General features: G+C 39.8%; 1 protein-coding gene across 1 annotated transcript in view; it reads left to right on the plus strand.

Moving 5' to 3' along the window:
• The first annotated feature begins 18190 nt into the window (after window positions 1-18190).
• LPAR1 (lysophosphatidic acid receptor 1) overlaps window positions 18191-18738 on the plus strand; it is a 55218-nt gene continuing 54670 nt past the window's right edge. The window contains exon 1 of the mRNA XM_026061559.1: window positions 18191-18360. Coding sequence (XP_025917344.1) covers window positions 18301-18360 — 60 coding nt within the window. The 5' untranslated portion in view covers window positions 18191-18300. The remainder of the gene's footprint in view (window positions 18361-18738) is intronic.

Consider the following 18738-nt stretch of genomic DNA (forward strand, 5'->3'; position numbering starts at 1 on the left):
CTGCAGAAGGGACTCTTGCAGGAATAAGCTGCGTCTCCACTAGAGGGAGATGCCAGTGTGGCCATACCACGACAAAGATTTCTTCCCATCTCCGGGCTGGTGGTGTTGCCTCTCCAGCTCAGTGGGAGCATCTCTGGAAGCCAGGCTGCTGCAGCGCTCCGGCCGGACAGGATGCAACACTTGCCTTACGCAGAGCCCAGCCAGCTCGCCAGCGTGGGGTTTCTCCAAAACGGTGTCAATTAAGCCAGCGTACTGTGATGCATGTTTGCATAAGATTGGCTAACCGACGAAAGGCCACTCAGTAATGGTTGGGACTGTAAATTAGACCCAGCTCTCCTCAGTGGAGTTTTGTCAGGGGTCAGAGGAGCTCTGCATGGGCCCTTAGCTTTGGTGTCATGGAAACGGTGGGTTGTGACTGTGGGATGCCTAAAATCTTCAGTTTGTGGGTGGATTTCAGTACACTCTGCTATTGTGGCCTGAATGCCTTGGACTTCCTAGTTTGTTTGTATTATCTTAAAAAAGGGTATTAGTGGTTCCCTAGTAATGCTCTGTGGTTTATGCTTTTGTTGAGAATTGTCTTAACAAGGCTTTGAAGTGTGTATTCATTTAAGTGTTTGTACCCATGCCAATATGCAGTGAGTTCTGAGGGGAGAGTTTGGGGCTAACTACTAGGTAATTTTTTTTTTTTTTTTTTATCATGATAATCAAGATTGCTGTTCAGTTGCATTTTTCATTGTTAAAATTGTTTTTTCTCCTCTCTTGCTCTTTAAAAGGTGTGCGAAAGGAGTGTATCTCAGTGTAAAACACAAAGAACTGATAGTGCTTACAAAGGAAGATGCATTGAATGGAGATTAACTTCTCTCAGTATACAAATGTTAAAAATGTTTTTTGTTTTGTTTTTACATTGACTGCATTCTGCCTCTAGGCTTTCGATTTTCCTCTTGAATTCTTGGTATCTCCCAAATATTCTGACCAAAGTATTTCTTGTTTCTATTGGATGGTCTGTGTGCTGAGGACCTAGTAAGAGAAGTTAAGTAATCACTAAAGTAAGGTGTGAATTTACAACAACCTACTTAATCCATGTGGCCTCTTGAATGCACTTGAGAACTTGTCTACTAAATGGAACCCAGAGTTAATCCAAGTCAATTCGTAAAATGAATTAGTTAAATAGCATGCTAATCCTTTGTGTCTACCCCTTTATTCAGGTATGCAACAGCCTAAATTGTATTAAACTTCACTTGATAACTGAGGGGGGAAGCGGTCAGAGGGAAAGGTGATGAGATTTTGGCTTTTCCTTCACTGTTCTCTGTTCAGGGAATGGTTCGGAACTGATTTGCATTTATAAATCTTGAATTCATGGAACGATCAGCATGAACTACCTGAGGCCAAAACCAAATACTCCTCCTCCAGTTCCCTAGTAAATATTTCTGACAATTTCTGCTCCCAGGATATTGTGGAAGTATATTGTTTCCTAATCATCTCTAAAAGTTTGTTTAAAACTGCAATTGGTTGAGTTGGGGTACTGTAGACACTGAGGGAAGTAGTGTGAACAAGAGGGATAAATCATTGTCACCTCTCCATCCTCTTCTCTTTCCCCATTCTTAACAATAAATCCTTTTGATCTCTACTAAGAAATTAATTTTAGTAGCCAGCCCTGATTTTTTTTTTTTCAAGGACTCGTAAATTCTGGGTATATTATCACGAGTACACCAGCGACTTGCATGGTGGGCATGAAGTAATTATGTTTCATTTGTCAACATCAGGATTTTTGTTGTCTTGAGCTACTGGGTTTGTTGTTCTTCTATTGTGGCAAGATCAAAGGTAAGATCTTATTTCTGGGTCACTGCTGTCCATCAGATAAGTTTGTTTGTGGCCTTGGGAAAAACTAGTGACGTGAGAATAGGGAATTTAAACCCAGTCATTAAGATAATTCTTCTTCATTATCAATTCTTAATTCTTGGCAAAATTCATTCAGCTTCACTATTCAAAATATAGTACTGTAGATATTGCCCAATGAACAGTTAACTGGATTGATACAGATGTTATAAAAATATTTCTGAAGCAGCATGACTGTTATTTCTAGTTTGTTTTGAGAAGTTGATAAACAGTTACTGTGTCTGCATTGGTGCTGGCCTGAACCATGCTACGCTGATTCTTTACAGCCTCTAATGTACTTTTTGGTGGGGAGCGGTTGGCAAGTTTCTATTTCAGATAAACTTAAACTCCTGTTTGCACACCGTTGGTCAGGGTCCATGTAAATCTATATTAAGATGGTACATTTGTAATTTGGGGTTTGGGGTTTGGCATGTTTAATTGTGGACTTCCTTGGCTTCAGCATTTCCAGATTATTGTATTTTGTGGTGGTTTGTTCTATCTGAAGACTGAACAGCTGTTTTGGGGATTGGGGGGGAAGTATTTAGTTTGACTCTGACACCCCTCAAAGCTGTTTAGAGAATTGTGACATTCTGTTATCATCCAGATGTTTTTTATCTAATGGAAAGGATATAGCCTGAATGTTTAAGTAAAAAATTGTTTCAGAAGAATGCCAGCATACTACTTTTTTGCGTTCTTAACAAAATTTGGGTAGTGTCAGGTTGGGTTAACAAATGGATCCTCTATTGTTGATCCATGAAAATGTTGAATTGCGTCACTGTCAGGGGTGGGAGGATGCCTTTTTTCTTTTCTTGGAAATTTATATTAAAAGTCTGTTTGTAAGTTGTTATAATGAGCACTTCATGCTGCTTTTCCAGCTGAGGAGTGATAGAGAGCTGGAGAAAAACATCCTGATATCCCACATGGTGATTTAACACCTTGATAAAAGTGACTTTGCCTACTATTGTTTGCTTTAATGACATTGATTGTTAAGTGAATTAGTGGTGAGAACTCTCTAGGAGTTAAATTCTTCTAAATATCTGCGTGAGGCCATGCCCCCACATGTTGGCTCTGTGTTGTGAGGGAACTGTTTCTGCTTGTGATCTGAATGTTCAGAAAAGTTTCAATGAGCAGCTCCTTGTTTGTTTTTGTTTGTTTTGTTCTTTATTATGGAGGAGGACAAAAACATGCACCTTATTTGCTTTCTCCTGTGGCTGTGGTGTTGCACATGTTTATGTGCAATACTTCATATGTGTTCCCTGAGATCAAGGTGGCAATGTGAAGCTTTATAAACACACACACGCGCACACATGCACACACAAAACAGTGATGCTGCTGACAGTTAATGGTGCATCTTAAACAATGAGCTATCCATGGTGACTTTGAATTTTTCTCTTCCTCTAGTTAAATTCTTCACAGTTAGAGTTTATCGGTAAAAATAAAGCATTTTAAAACAGTTTCAGAAATTATTTTGAAATGGCTTATTTTAGAGGCATTTGGTGCTTTAGAAGTCATTACCATGGAAGTGCAGATTATGAAAAACATTGTCATATGACCACAGCTTCCTTGTGGTTGTGCTGTGAGAGACCATCCACACAGTTACTTGTTTACACAATCCGGAGCAGGTTGTCATTATTTTTCCTGTATTGTCATTATTTTCCCTGGTCTACTTGTATTTTTCTCTTTTTTTTCTGGTGGTTCCTTCTTTAAGTTTATTTTAGAATTATGAGATCATGTTGAAATTAGATGATAGCATGAATTAAAAAAAAAAGTCTCTGAGTTTTCCTAGTCCAAGTTGCTTGTATTTGAAACAGAGAAATTGAAAAATCACTTTCAGGGATGTCTTATTGCTCCAGCACTCACTAATTCAAACAACTCAGCTCTAACCTGCTGTGACTGCAATTGCTCCTTGCAGCTGATGCTGTCTTGAGAATTTCTGCGACAAGTACACATGCTTTAAAGCAGTTGGTTTTTGTTTGTTTGTTTTTGTCTTATGGCAAATGGATCATTTCTAGAGAAGAAGCTCCTCACATAACTGAAGAAACATGCAGGTACCAGCCACCACCCTTTTCATTAAGGCAGGTGGTCACTAATCCCTGAAGTGGCATTGGGTAGAGGTACTACTACCTGGCAGAGTGGTGGAGCAGAGATTGTTCTCTAAGCAGTCTTTAACTTGCAAGCAGTAATGGAAGTCATTAGGAGAAGCTGCGTTACTGATAGGTAACAATTGAAGTAAGACTAGAGGTTCTGGATGGTAATGGGAAGGCAACCTTTCGGGCTTTTAAGGGAGACTTTCAAGAAAATGAGAAAACTGAGGAAGCTGTGCAGAATTTTTTGAACTCTTGAGAGTGCCCTTGATAAAGCTCAGAAGAAGCTTTTCAGAGAAGAAGGAAGTTTTGAAAAAAAGTGAAGTATCACTTTGGATTTAAAAAAAAAAAAGCAACAAAATACTGTCCAAGAGGTAGGTAAACTAGTCCATTGTTTCCTTGTGGACAACAGAAGAGCAGATGCCCGTGCAATATTCTGGGCTTGGCCACCTGCATTTTAGTACAGAAATAATTGAGAAAGGAGGTTCAGCAAGTGAGAGAACTGAATTTGTTGATGGTGCAAACTGACTAAGGTCAGAGAAATACGAAAAGGGTTCTTAAAAGGGACACCTAAACAAACTAAGTGAAAGTTTCATCTGATGATAAGTAACATTTCCTATCCTTCAGTGTGTAGCAGAGAGAGAAAATGTGTTCTATGTTCAGTGTCAGCTGGTGGAAAGGAGCCTCATACTATTGTGGACAAGCAGGGTGATGGCACTCTTGGCAAAAATGGCCAAATTTGAATAGAAAATGATGTGTCTGTCTTGATTCTTGGAGTTAGTCTAAACTGTATACAGAGCAACTTGGCTGCTGCCTACCTTGTGGATTAGCGTGCAGGTGATGACAGTCAGGTTTGTGCTGTAATTGTCATGATTTAGGGAAAGTGCATTTATGATTTCCACATTATTAAGCCAAATGCTGAGGGTTTGTACTTTCAAAATGTAAAAATGTCTGTTTATTAGTAAAAATGTGGTGTTTGCTTCTGATGGCAGAAGTCAGAATAGTGAGGATACAAATCCCCTTGAATACCCTGAGGAAAAGGCTTAATTGTTTTAGACACAGAAAACTAGAAAGACCAAGAAAAATCTTTTCTTTAATCAGATGTAGCATTGTTTAGTTTCCTMTCTTCATAATGGGATGTTTATGTGTCTTAGAAAAGATCTTTTAAATGAGCTTCTTGCTGGCACTAACATAGAGGAGGGAAGATGTTTTTATTTTTCCCTTCAAGATGTTCTTGGTCATTTCCATTAATCTGTAAAGTGTCATGATGGGCCAAATGAAAATTCCTTCTGCTTCCATTAGCACTGTAATGACATCCCCCTGCCATCTCTTTGAATAGCTTTTGCCATAAATAGCCAATCACAGCAAACTGTAGGGATACATGTTGCAAGGAGTGGAGTCAGGGCTCTCGTGGTTTCAGCAGGGGAGCAGGGTTGAATCTGGAGCAAATGCTTAGGGGAAGTGGGAGGCCTGCTGCCTTCCTTGCCTGCCATTGAGGTCATCAGCAAATGCCTTTGAACTTCATAGGCACAGAATCAGGCTCTCGTTTTGCCAAATCAAACAGAAAAACCCAAACAAAAACAATTCCAGAGAGAATGAGTAGCTTGCGACTTTAGGAATAATCAACTCACCAAAGAACCTTTCACAGTGGCCACAGAAAGACACTTGAAGATCCCTTTTTGATATGCCAAACTGGCAAAATAACTTCAGAGTAGGTAAAGGAGAAAGATAGAAATGCATAGCTTAACTGCAAATAAATGAACTGTCTTCCCTGTGGTGCAACCCAGTGCTAACGGCGGTCAGCCTGCCTCTGTCATCTTCAAAAAGGGTATGAGACATAGTGACAGGTGAACCAGTGGCACATGGAAAAGAGTTCCCTGCAAATGCTTCAGGATAGCATGCTGTCTGTTGAAATCCTTGCATTACAAATCTCTGGATAGTGGATTTTTTTTTAATATATCTGGATTGATCTTCCACTTTTTTGCATGGGCAGGGATTATATTCTTGCCCTGGTGRGAGGATCTCTCCTGACCATGCGTTCTCTGTGTTAGCAGATGATTTCTTCGAGGGAGTACCAGTACATGGTTCTTTCATTGTTGTAAATGAGTGAGTGTGGAGTCAATGAATAAGGTGGCAGATAGTCTTAATCTTACAGTGTGAAGGAAGGGACAGTTTAGTACCATATTGTCTCTGCAGAGTTCATGAACTGTTTAGCTTGGGTAAGGAGGCTCCACCTCCATACATTTCTTTGCATTCACTGCTGAACTCTTCTCTGAATCTACTCTGTCATGGGAAGATTTAGAAGCAGTCTTGTAGTACTAATCACTGAGGCAAGAACAATGATCTTTCCCTGATTAGCCACAGAGCTCCTATTCAGAAAGGTTTGACTGATGTCATATTTTGTTAAGCACAGGCTGATGCTGTGAATGCAAACGAATTGGATTTGAGATCATTTGTTGATTACTGTGTTGTGGCAAACAGAATTTGAGGGTAATTTTTAACATCTGCAAAAGAAAACTACTAGAGATAGCTTCTTTGTAGTGAGAAAAAAACAGTCATGAGATGCAGAAAAAAAGAAAAAAATAATGGTGCAAAAAGTAAATTTTGCACAAATAACACCTACACATGGGATAGCAGAGAAAAGAGTGTTCTCATCTTCTCCTGAAATGCATTTCTGCTTTGCCAAATATTTGTGTCAATTGTATCTGAATATTTTTGCTTTTTGGGATTGACCTATCTTTGCATTTTTGCAGGCATATTAGTGATCCTCTCCAATCTAAAAATATTAGTGTTGAAATAGTTTTCTTTCCGGACAGATTAGTACAGAAACTTTACCCCTCTTTTTTCCCTGTGTAAGGAAGGTTAACATCTGTATTAGGCTTCTAAAAGTGAAAGACTGAGGCAGTGGAAACTGTTAATCTGTTCTAACTGAAGGAAGTTAAAAAATTCTCTGGAGCACCTTTGTAAAACTTTGAGGTGCACAGGTGTGATTGGGTGGAGGCAGAGAGCAGTGTAGGAGAGATTAGTTCATTTTTTTGCTTTATGGTGTGCTCTTGGACTTCCACTTTTTTTTTTTTTTTATCTCATTACATTAGCTCTTTTATTCTTGAATTTCAACCTAGAATCTAAATTGGAAATCTTTCTACTGTCAAACTTTGTCTGAAGTTGCATTAAGGACTTTAAAAGGGAAGGTCATTTGTGGGTCTCATTAAGATATTAAGTTATGTAAAGAGTAAACCTCTTTGTAAAGAGTAAGACACAATATTGATGGAATTTTTTTGTAGATGCTTTTCAGATGGCTGCACAAGTTGAAGTTAAAGTTCTTGTGGTGTTCTTTATTTTTTATTTGCTTTGGTTTGGTTTAAGTAAAAGCTAAATGCTCTGGCCAGAGTTGCAGTTCCCAGTAAAACAGTTTCCAAGGTGATGCATGKCTAAATATGCTGGTGGCTGTGCTTGTGATGCTAAGATGTGGTCGTGTATATTATTATGCAGAAAGTATGCTTTGGTTGACAAAATGCAATCGAAGCAGTCATCATACAAACACAGAAACAGATGTATTACTTACATGGGACAACAGAAAGCAACAATAAAATCCCTGATTCTGTGGTGTATCTTGGTTACATTGAATCACTTCCAAGAAAATTGTACAGAACTTTTTCATGCTGAACTTGGAGCAGCAACAGTGAAGACAGTATCTGCTTTGACATGTTCAGTGGTTGGCTTAGGTCTGTACTTGTGAAAGTGTTTGTCCTGCTTTTTTTGGTTGTTGATGTCACAAGCACTCAGACTGTAAAAGACTGAAAAAAGCCAGAAAGCAGATGGTATGGGTGGGATAAAAGAGGGAATGTCTTTAAACAGCCAGAAGAGGGGATCTCCACTGTTGTGATCTAATCCAGTGCATATTCGTGGTCTCCTAGCCTGGTTTTTCAAGATATTTTGTGGAGCAGGTCAGGCAGCCCCAGGGACTGAATGATAGATAGCAGAGAATTTGGTGCCCATGGATCTTGCATGAAGCTGTTGTCCTGCTGTCTCTCAGTTCCTCAGCTGTGTTAGCTTAAGTTGCTGTGATCCCTTTTGCACATGCTTGTAAATCTTCACCATTGCACTAGACAGTCTGTGAATGCAACTCTGGTAGCGCTGTTGCAGCTTCTTGCTTTGGGAAATGGAGTATTACAAAAATCTCATCCAATTCCTGTGTATCCAAATKGTGAGGATAGGAGAGAGCAATTAGAACCAGCAGATTCTGTTTTTCTGGCCGCCCACTTTAGTACTCCATTGTAGTCACCAGTTTATTTATTACGAACAAGTCATTTGTTGAAGATTGTTGAAGTGAGGTATTTAAAATACTGAATTCTTCTTGTTGCATTTTTCCTTCCCTCCCTTTTAAGTCTTACTGAGATTTTGTTTAGCCATTTTCATTACTGTCTGTTGTGTCAGGTAGAAAACATATCTTTTTTTAAAATAATAACTTTGGAAATGTTTTTGCTCAAACAGTGCATTCACCAATATGGAAGTTCTGCAAGCAAAAATCATCTTGTTAGAAATTGATGCTGATTAGTTAGATTAACTCAGCTTGCATTTGTGAAAGAAAGATCTGATCTTTTAATCAATATCTGCAAAGAACTGGATTTTAATAACAAAATAAATTTTCCACTGTTTATTGCTAAGAAATGACTAGTTCTTTCATCCACAGGGACAGGGATTTGATGGAGAAATGTCCCTGAATGTGGATTGATTTCCAGCAGCAGTTTGGGCAAATGTGTGTTCTGAGTTTTGGGGATGGGGTATTATTTAGCTAAGCATCCTTTAGTCTGTGTAGTTACTGCCTGTCTTTCATCTGAAAAATAATTTTTGCCTCCTGTGTGATGTGATAGTGTGATAGTAGCATGGAAAGCTTCATCTCATTTCCCGTGAGGATCTTGATTGCTTCTGCAGAAGTGAGAGAGTAGATCAGTTTCTTTACTTCTTCAGTCTGTCATTGATCTTTCTTCTGAGACTGAAAGAGATTGGGCAGTTCCTTAGAGCTGATTGTAACTTTTGTAATATGAACTCTTGCCACTGGGAAAGGGCTGAGACCATCAAGCATGTTTTATTGAATATTTTCTGCAATATTTGCAAGGTAGAGATTTCCCATCATCATGTCTGAATCTTTCAGTATGTTAGGGAATTTTAATAAAATCTATTTTTCTAGACAGTGAAATTGGACTTAAAATGTATGAGTTTACCAGCAGAGGCTGCTTCCAAGTGGGTGATTGTCTAGTCACTACAGGAAAGAAAGTGTGAATACAGTGAATGTGCTGTTTTGTGCTTTGAATCCTCTGGAGATCCTGCGGTCTTCTGTTCTTGTCCCCAGTCATTGGTACAGAGCGGTGGAGCACTGGATGCTGCTCTGTGTCAGCTTTCACTAAGTGGTGTTGTGCCTGCCTTCCAGCAATCCCCTTTGAGACTGCCACTGCCTCTCAGTAAAACTTCACAAACCCATTTTCATGGTGATTTTATTCATTTGGAAACACTTCATGGRCATGGCCAAGAGTGCTAAAGCTCTGTTGCTCTTCAAAGTAATCTGTCCAGAGACTAGCAGTGAAAGACCGGAAGGCTTTGGGTGGAGGCATGTTTTATATAACTGTTCTTCCTTGTGACAATGGAGACTAGTGTTGCATATGCTGTAATAAAGGGTGTAACTTGTTGGTATTGGGTATAAAGTGATGCTGAATAGTTGTGTTCCCTTTCCTTTGCAAGGATGTCTATAAACAGTGTTGCAACCCAGTCAGTACTCATATTATTTTCTGTGGCATCAGATATAGATTCTTGCCTTCCATGCTCTTAATGGCAATTTTTTTACTTACTCTGTCAATGTAATTTCATATTCATGCTATTTGATCGATTATTTAGTACTATTACTAAATTTTATTCCTATATTCATTGCTATAGTAATAGATGGTGGATGCAAAGACACCCTTTATCCTGCTTTCTGTAGAAGGATGTCAGGTGAGAGAGCCAAACAAAGCTGCAGAGTTGAAGAGTAAAACGTGCATTCAAGTCATTCAAATGTGCACACTGTCAACAAAGTTTGAAAGGAATAATTAATTTTATGATACTTCTCRAACTACATTGACACACCTACTGAGGGAAGAGAAGGTCCCTTTTCTGAGCTACAGAAACCTGAAGAGGAAACAGTAGGAAAAGAGTATTTCTGGGTGGAAAAAGAGCAAGAAACTTGTTGCTGTTGTTTAGAAAAGCTGTAAAGCAGGAGAACAGCAATGGGCAGCATCATTTTCTGTGGAAATTTCCTCCTCCTCTTGTTTTCTTGTTTTCTTTTTTTCTTTTTTTTTCCCCCTGCACCTTTTGCCTGATATGGAAACACAGCTTTAACTCATTGTAACTCTGAGCAAGTTGACGCAGGGTGCAGGAGGTTATCTACATTTGCAAGCAAAACACATCCTGGAACAGAAAGAGAGGGCAGAAGTTAGAGGTGAATATGCACGGTAGACATGATAACCACTTAAATCAATTTAGCTTAAGTCAATATGCTTTGGCGGGTCATTTGGTAAAGTTTCACATATCTTATGCAGCTCATTCTGCAAATGTGTTTGTCATAGTACAGCGTGTACTGAGCTCCTTCAAGATTCAGCAAGCTGGTCCCTGATACAAAACAAGATATTTCCTGAAACACCAATCAAGATACACTGTGTGAGAAAGGAACAGGAGAGTCCTGAGGTGAAAGGACAGTGACTTGGCACATGACTTCTCCTTTTTAAGCAGTGGTGAACAAAAGAATGTGAAGAGATGAAGTGCTATGCTTGTGCACAGATTTTTTTGAAACTAACTGTTGCTGAGAAGTAATACGGACATTAGCCTTTGGATCAAATTACAAAAATTTCACGGAGACCGGGAACTTCTAATCTTCATTGCCATGGTATGATTTGCTGCCCTGTGCCAGTCTGCTGAGACTAATATTTCACAGTTACTGTTACCTGCATACACTTATGAAATCGTGTTGGCATATCCTGGGATTTTTAGAATTTTTTTTTTATCACTTTAAAGTATGTTTCAAGGGAAGTTTCAGTGTTCCTCTTTTAAAAGATCACTGTTAAATTGTTCAGAATAGTCTTAAGCCAAAGAATATCATTTGTTTAAGTGGATCTGTACAGCTGCCATTCAAAGTGACATATATTAGAGATGGTGAAGGCTTTACCTAAAATAATAGAAGGAATCAAAAGCAGTAGTATCTTCCTGCTAGGAAGAAGATCTAGTGTTCTGTAACTTACAAAAGAAGATCAAAATTTCTGCAGTAGTTCCTAGCAGCCGCTATAATAAAAGAAGTGATAACAGTAAGGTCTCTTCTCTTCTTTTTTTTTTAGCAGCATGAATTTAAAGCATTTTTCTGCCTTTCACATGTATTTCCTTATGTGCTAGAAAGTGTATTCATAAATGTTCTTGTATAGACCAAGAAGAGGTTATTCAGGAGGGGAGAAACAACTACCAGGAGTCTGTGGTGGGTAACTGAACATTCATGCTTATAGTGTAGAATCATTTTTTCCCTTTCTAAGAGAAAATCAGATTTTTTAAAAATGTGGCCTTAGTAGCCATTCGTCTTGTGTTACTACTAAGGATCCCATCTATACAAGTTACAGAAATAGTGAGCCTTTTGCAGGTTAAAGTGAGTAATGAAAATATTTTGAGTGTAGCTACATGGAACCATAACCCTTTGGTTCAAGAACATAGAATGAAGTTGTGGGACATAATTTCAGACAAGAAAATGCTGTAGAATGCAGGGAGTAGTGTTACGTATGCGATCTGCMGGTGCCTCCTACCCCAGACCAAGCAGTCTTAGGTGAGACAGTACCTGAAGCACCTCAGTGGAAACCACCAGAGGTTGCTTGTGGAGTGAGCAATATTATTATACTAACTTTACAGATGAAGAAACCAAGTGTTAGGTAGATCAAGTGATCCATGACTTTGCGGAAAGGTCAGTGGAAGAGCTGATAACTTGAATATTATGGCATGTCAGTGGAAACAATCAGTGGAGCTTAGCCTTTGTAGTTCTAGACAAATCACCTGCTCTGTTGGCGTTTCTCTTGTACCAGCTGTAAAATTCCAGTCTTATATGGAAATCTGTCAAAGGGACTGGGATAAATACTGCCTTTCCTAGGCTGTAACGCTGTCTCGTATGCCACTGGTTTGTAAAGAGGTAAGAAGAAAACAGCCAGGTTGGGGCACAGCTTTACTGTTGCCCTTGCCTGGAACCCCTTTGTCATTTTGCCTTGTAGGCTGCCTTGGCAGGGCCATGCTTTTGTTTGTGCTGAGCAAAGCAGTGCTTATAAGCAGCGATTGTTTGGCAAAGGAGGCAGCTGGGGATACGTAGCTTTTGGCCAGTAAGACTTAAGATGATACAAAAAAGTTAGAATGACTGTGAAGTACCATCTAGAAGTAGAGCCTCTCTATCTGATCTTTTTCGTGTTATCTTGCCTTTTTGCATGTTGTTCAAGTGTTGTTGGTTTTTTTAATTTTGTTTTGTTTTTTTCCTTGACAGGCTTAAGGGTTTTATTCATCTGGCATCAATTAAAGCTATGTCCTCTTTGTAGCTGTAAATTAGGCTTTTATTCACTGAAGGTGGGCAGGGAAGGTAACCTCATTTAGCTGAACCAAGTGTAACAGCCTCAAGAGTGTATCAGATCAGCACCTTCTGAGTTACCTGATTCAGAGACTTGAATTATAGGAAGTCAAGGTGCAGTACCAAAAGATGGTCTGAGAGGAGTACAGGAAACCAAAGCTGAAAGATGGCAACCATGCAGGAAACCTGATATTGTCCAATGCAGGAAACAGCCATGGATTTTGAAAACTCAGTTTATCTCTCAGTCCCAGCATGTCATTCTAGTGGAGATGATGTACATTTGTGGGCTCGGATGAGATATGTAGTGATGCAGAATTGGTTGATAGCACTGTATCACTCCTAAATCACAGATCTCTGCATTCTGTCCAAGAAGGGGAGGGGAGGTGTAATTAATTTTGTCATCCTAATGGAGGTTTCAGAATAGTTCGTTCAAGATGATATTTTGGGGAGGCATGTCTGCATTTCTTCTGGCTGCTTAAAGTAATGACAAAACAACATTGTTCCTCTTTTCTGTGGTCTGAGACAGCTGATCCAGAAATTATGATGGTTAATCATAACATGTTTGATGAGCAATATGTTTTGTTTGGTAAAAATGTGTGCCTGTTCTGTATGTGAGGTATGCATGCAGTGTCAAGTGTCAGCTGATTTTTGCCAATTAAAAAACAACTCGAAGTGTTACAGTAATGACTTTCTGAATGTTTTGTGTTATGGTGAAATATCATTTGTTAAAGATGAGTCACCTCCATAGAGGAGAAGAAATTCTGTAATCTTCACTAATTTTAAATACAGATCCAACTTCTTTTCCCAACTTACGGTTCTCTAGTTATGCTTACAGTACAGGCACTAACATCTATCAAGAGAAGAGTAAGTAGAGTGATATTCATGGGCAATGTCTGCACTTTCAATTTTCGGAGATGATGTGCGAGAATCTATTTGCAATTTTTTGGCATTTTTTTCAAAGCCAAATGCATTTGGCATTTTTTTCAATGCAGCAAGCCAACACAATCTTATTAGTAAGAAGCCACTCCTGTACTTTTCTGTTTCAGACTTCCTTTTTAATAGAGATTACATTTGCTATCATAATGCCCTTTAGTGAAGTTTATTTGAAGATCCTGTTCCCTTTATTTGTTGTTCTTGAAAAACATGGGCCTGTACCCTGAACTCACACGGGTATTAAGTTAGAGGCTACCTTTGTTTGCTTGAATGGAGTTAGCCTATTTTTTCACTGTTGGGAAAGCACAGCCAGTATGTGTTTTGTTATTGCTAAAGGTGTGGGGGGGGGCTTCTTTTGTACAGTCCAACTAATTTTCAGCTGGAATGCTTTTAGGAGCCTAACTTGTTGGCAGAAATTCTTCATCATAACCTCAGTTGTGCTTGGGAGGTCAAGTAGGTCTGACGCTGTACAAAAGCAACAGCAGCCCCCTCCTTCGCTTCCTCCGTAACCTGTCCCATTTTGTCTGAGCACTCCTGCGCACACACGGGCTTTGGCTGCATTGGTTTCTCGGGTGGGCAGAGCGCCAGGCATCTTAATCCTGAAATTTTAGCTACCTGTCACATCAAGAGGTGATTCAAAATAATGTGGATTTGGCTAGGTTGCCTAGAAGTATTAACTGGGGAGGGAAGAGGAAGCATTTACAGCACGGAGGTCCCAGGGAGAAACCTTGCTGGAAGCCTGAGTACGCTGCCAAGGCCCGCTTCTGGGATRTGGGAGGATGCCTGGTTTCTTCCTAGGATAAAAACTATGAGAGAAGGAAGACGCTATTCAGAGTATAATTTATGCTGCGAATGCACACAGTAGTAGCTTTGACCAACTTACCTGTGATCTCTGTGCTTCATTGAGGACTTCAGCATGCATGCTGTTTTGATAAAGCTTTATTTATTAATTTTGTCCATTTAACCAGCAAGGTCCTTTAGGGATGATACATCTGAGCTGAATTACCAGCTCAATACTGCCTAAAGGGAAGGAGAGTCTTCTTCCTTCCTTCCTTCCTTCCTTCCTCCCTCCCTCCCTCCCTTCCTCCATCCAGCATATTCTGGCTCAGATGGGCACTTGATCATAAAATAGGCACAGTCTGCTCACTAAAATGGCAGAACATCAATCCGTCAGTCAAATCAGTAAATGTAGTCCCAGGGTCTGCTACAGTAAGCGGAAGGAACATGGGGAGGGTGGGGATGAGGTGGGAGAAGTGGCAACTCTGCCTTTTGGGGAGCCAAGCTGTTGCTTCGGCTCAGCTGTGTGATGCAACTGTGCCAGTGCTGGCTAGATCGCTTCTCCTTTGCTGAACCAAAGAGGCAAATCTGGGAGATGACAAAAGTACTCTCTGGAACAACTTTCATTAAAACCTGATTCAGCCTTCTGTTTCATATCCAGTTCCCTGCTGTTTTACAGGGAGTTCTTGTGGTTGTACTTTAGTTTCATTGGGGATTTTCATGTATATTTATACACTCCATTACACATCAGTAAGCTGTATTGAATCCTGATGGTCTGTTTGTATATATGCTGTTTGGATGCTTGAAACTAGCAAGTGTTTTTTGAGTTTGCAACTTCAGCCTGAAATATCCCAGGGTTTGTGCTGTTTTATTGTCTTCAACAAGTGAAGTCCCAACAGCAAAGTCCCTTTTTTCTCCCTGGTTACAGTGGCATCGTCCCTCTCTCATGGGAGGCTTTGGTCACCAGGCCTAGTCCTTCGTGTAAGCGAGGAGAGCTCTCACAGTAGACTTTTCAGATGAGTCCCAAAACCTGTAGTCAGTGAACTGATAAAAAAAAGCAGAGCACTGGGGTGAAGCACGCTGAGCAAGAAGGGAGCTGTTATGAGCTACTGGGGACCCATGATTTTGTGGTTTCCGCTTGGGATGTTTGTGTTCCTGTGCCCTCAGGCCGGGCATCCGTGCCCTCTTGCTCCTGACGCTGCAGAGCTGCAAGCAGCGGCGCTGACCCGGGAGTGGTGGGGCAGGAGACTTTGGTTCCTCTTCCATCCTGTCTCCGAGTATCTCCGCGCTAGAGGAAATGCCTTTGGACAACGCCAGCCAGCTGGCGGGGTGCGGGCTGACCCTCCCTGTGCTGAACTTCCATTTTTGCTCAGAGTTTACTTCATGGCCTTGCACAGGACACCCCCCTTCTGTGAACTTCTCCATCTTGTACGAAATTTGCCTCCTTTACCAGTTGTGCAATCTAATGATGTATATGGCATTGAAAATATTAAAGGTGAGTACTTAGTTTTTGACTACTGGGGGCTGCAGTATTTTTTTTTTATTGGGCTAGTTAGAGGCACTCTTTGCTGTGCAAGATGAATTCAAAAGAGTCTTTCTTTTCCTGGCCAAAATGAGTGATCAGTGTAATATTACAAACAATGAAAATACAGGTAGGTGCATAAGGGGAAATGTGTAATGGTTATATGCCTAGGAATTTTTTTTACTAATCCTGTGTTTTCTGTTTCTTGGAGAGATGGTGAAAACTGGCTACAGAGATATTTATTCTCTCCTCTGTGTTAGACTGCTGGTTGCATTTTATGGGTTCAGCTTTTTGTCCATCTCGGCACTAACTGGAGTGCACAGAACTAGGCTAACAACTGAACAGATTCAGGATTTTTTTTCACATTTTCTGTCTTCTGCTCTGTGATGTTCCCTACTATAAAAAGGCTGGAAAATGATCATTTTCATCTGCTAAATAGGATTCTGAGAGAACCTCTGTTTTCAGTCTAGATAGTCCTCCCTGAAGTGTCTGTTTCATCTATAAAAGTTTTCTTTCCTTCTTTATTCAAGAGCAGCAGCATTTTGGAAGTAAAGAGAGGAGAATGAGTTTGAAACAAACTAATGGTGAGGTGCTGTAAGGGAGGTGCAGGGACATTGCTCTTCTTAAGTGTGTTTTGAAACAAAGGTCTTATGAGATCCTATTTAAGCTATATTTGTGGCAGCTGACAAGAAAGTGACAGTATCTGTTGGTTGAGGCTCTTGGGGCCATTGATGAAGTTTTACTGAAAGTCAGTCTTCTTAGTCAAATAGCAACACTTCCTTAGGTCAGAAAAGTACATAAATAAGTTTCAAGTTGACAGTGTATGAATCTGTTTTCTACATCTGTCATGCACAGTAGAAAAGTTAGTGAATTTTAGAAAACAGACAAAACTCTGTTTTGAAAAGGAAAAAGGAAGCTTGAAGGATCTGTGGCTTGGGTATTTGGTTTCCAATGAAGGTTTTTTTTGGAGGAAGGCTAAATCTCCATTTTCTTTCCTCTCCTTGAGTATAGTAGTATAAATTTGGAGCAAGGAATGGAAAAAATGAAAGGCTACTAGCAAGAGATGAGTAGGAAAGAATAGGGGYCACTGGAAAGCTATATAAAGATGGAAAAAGTGATCCTAGAGCTTGGAAGATGAGACAGTCAGCTACATGTGACGTAAGGCGTGCTGGGATGTGCTGAAATGTGAAGCAGGCATTTTAAGATGATGCATTTTAAGATGGGGGAATAATTTCCACAGTGGCATGCAAAACCTGAGTTTAAATTAACAACAAAAAAAGACATAACTGACTCAGAAAGCATGTGGAGCGCAACTTTCCTACATTACTTATCTGTTCTTTCTTGGATTGCTAAGTAAATGTTGGCTTTGAAAAAATAAACTGAAGGCCAGGAAAGTTACTAGCACTGTCTGTATGATTATACCATGGCCTCAGTCTGAAAAATACCAGTTAGGTTTGGGGTCATTTTTGGTGTATCTGTCAGATGTTGAGTGCACTTTAATGGGGGTGATTTTCCACAGTGACTTACAGAATAGGAAGTGGTAGATACAGTGAGCAGTAGGTCTCTCTTCAAAATCTTTTCCATGGCAGCTGATATGGGGGTTGTATTGTATATGTCTGTCCTGCTGGTTGGTGAAAGAAATTAATAAGTGCAGTAGCCTTAGTCTGGAATTTTTAAGGGGGCTTAATTTTCAGGCATTTATTGTTTTTGTCTGTTTTGTTTAGTTTTCTTTGCACGTAAGAACAGAAATATCTGCTGAAGCTGATCTGACCTTGACAAGCATAATGGACATGGAGAAGGCTTCATTGTTTTGGATCATCTGAGTCGACTTTACTGAGCAATTCAGTATAGTCACCTACAGTATATATTTGGCAAAATAATAAGTATGGGTAAAATACACCCAAGATAAGAAAAGTCTGTCATAATGTTTAAGTTATTTTTATTAACACAGAAGAAAGTTAATGTGATAAATGAAATGTAAAACAATAGCTGGTGAAGAAATAAATGTATCCTAACTTCCAACAAGTACTTTTATGAGTACTCCTCTGAGGAGTGGAAAAAATATTTTTGAGGAAAAAAACATTATCACAGTTCTAGCYCTCTGTAAGTGACCGTCTTTCCCTGTGAATTTGTGTATTAGATATTTTGCTGTATTCTGTCTGTGAATTCTAGCCTGTGTGGCTGGGTGAATTTTTTTTTGTTGCTCTGGACTAAGCTCAGAGGTGCCCTTTGTAACTCCTCCTGCAAGTCTGTTGTGGATGGTCCTGTAAGCAAACTGGGTTGTACAAACTCAGCGGCTAGTTTTGTGGCAGCGGAGGGGCTTGGGTGTTGACTGCATACACAGTTCTCTTGTTATTCTCAACAGCTTTTTTCCTTTCCTACTAGGAACAAATGCCAGCATGACTAGGATCTGAGCAAGCATCTCCTTACTCCTAGCAAGGCTTTGCAGCTGCAGAGGAGTGTTGCCACGGACAGCTGGGGCATTTTGAGATACCATGGATGTCCCCACTGATTTGGTGCCATCCTCCATGATGTCGCAACCAGAGGTGATTGAGGTGAGTAGATCAGTATGAAACTCTGATAGCCAACCTGATTGAACCTGTTTTTTGTTTGTTTTCCCATTGATTCTTGGCTTTTTTCCTCCCTCACTTTTGAGTCATCAAGGGAATTTTTCCTAAAACATTGTATCAAAGGTGTTTATCATTCACCAAGAATGTTGTTATGCTTTGAGATATGACATTGCTGAGTTAAACAGCCATTTGTACTTGAACAAAAGGAAATAGATGGCAAATTACCGTTTTTATTGTTTCCATGTAGGTGGTCCCTGGAGTATGGTTTGATTTTACTGGGAACAATGTATGCAAAGTAGAAGAAGGTCATGTTCAGTTGGAATACTATCAAAAGAAATTTCAGGTTCAGTGTTCCTACCAAGA

The sequence above is a fragment of the Apteryx rowi genome, unplaced genomic scaffold, assembly GCF_003343035.1.
Source record: "Apteryx rowi isolate R43461 unplaced genomic scaffold, aptRow1 scaffold_182, whole genome shotgun sequence".
In the NCBI taxonomy this organism is placed as follows: domain Eukaryota; kingdom Metazoa; phylum Chordata; class Aves; order Apterygiformes; family Apterygidae; genus Apteryx; species Apteryx rowi.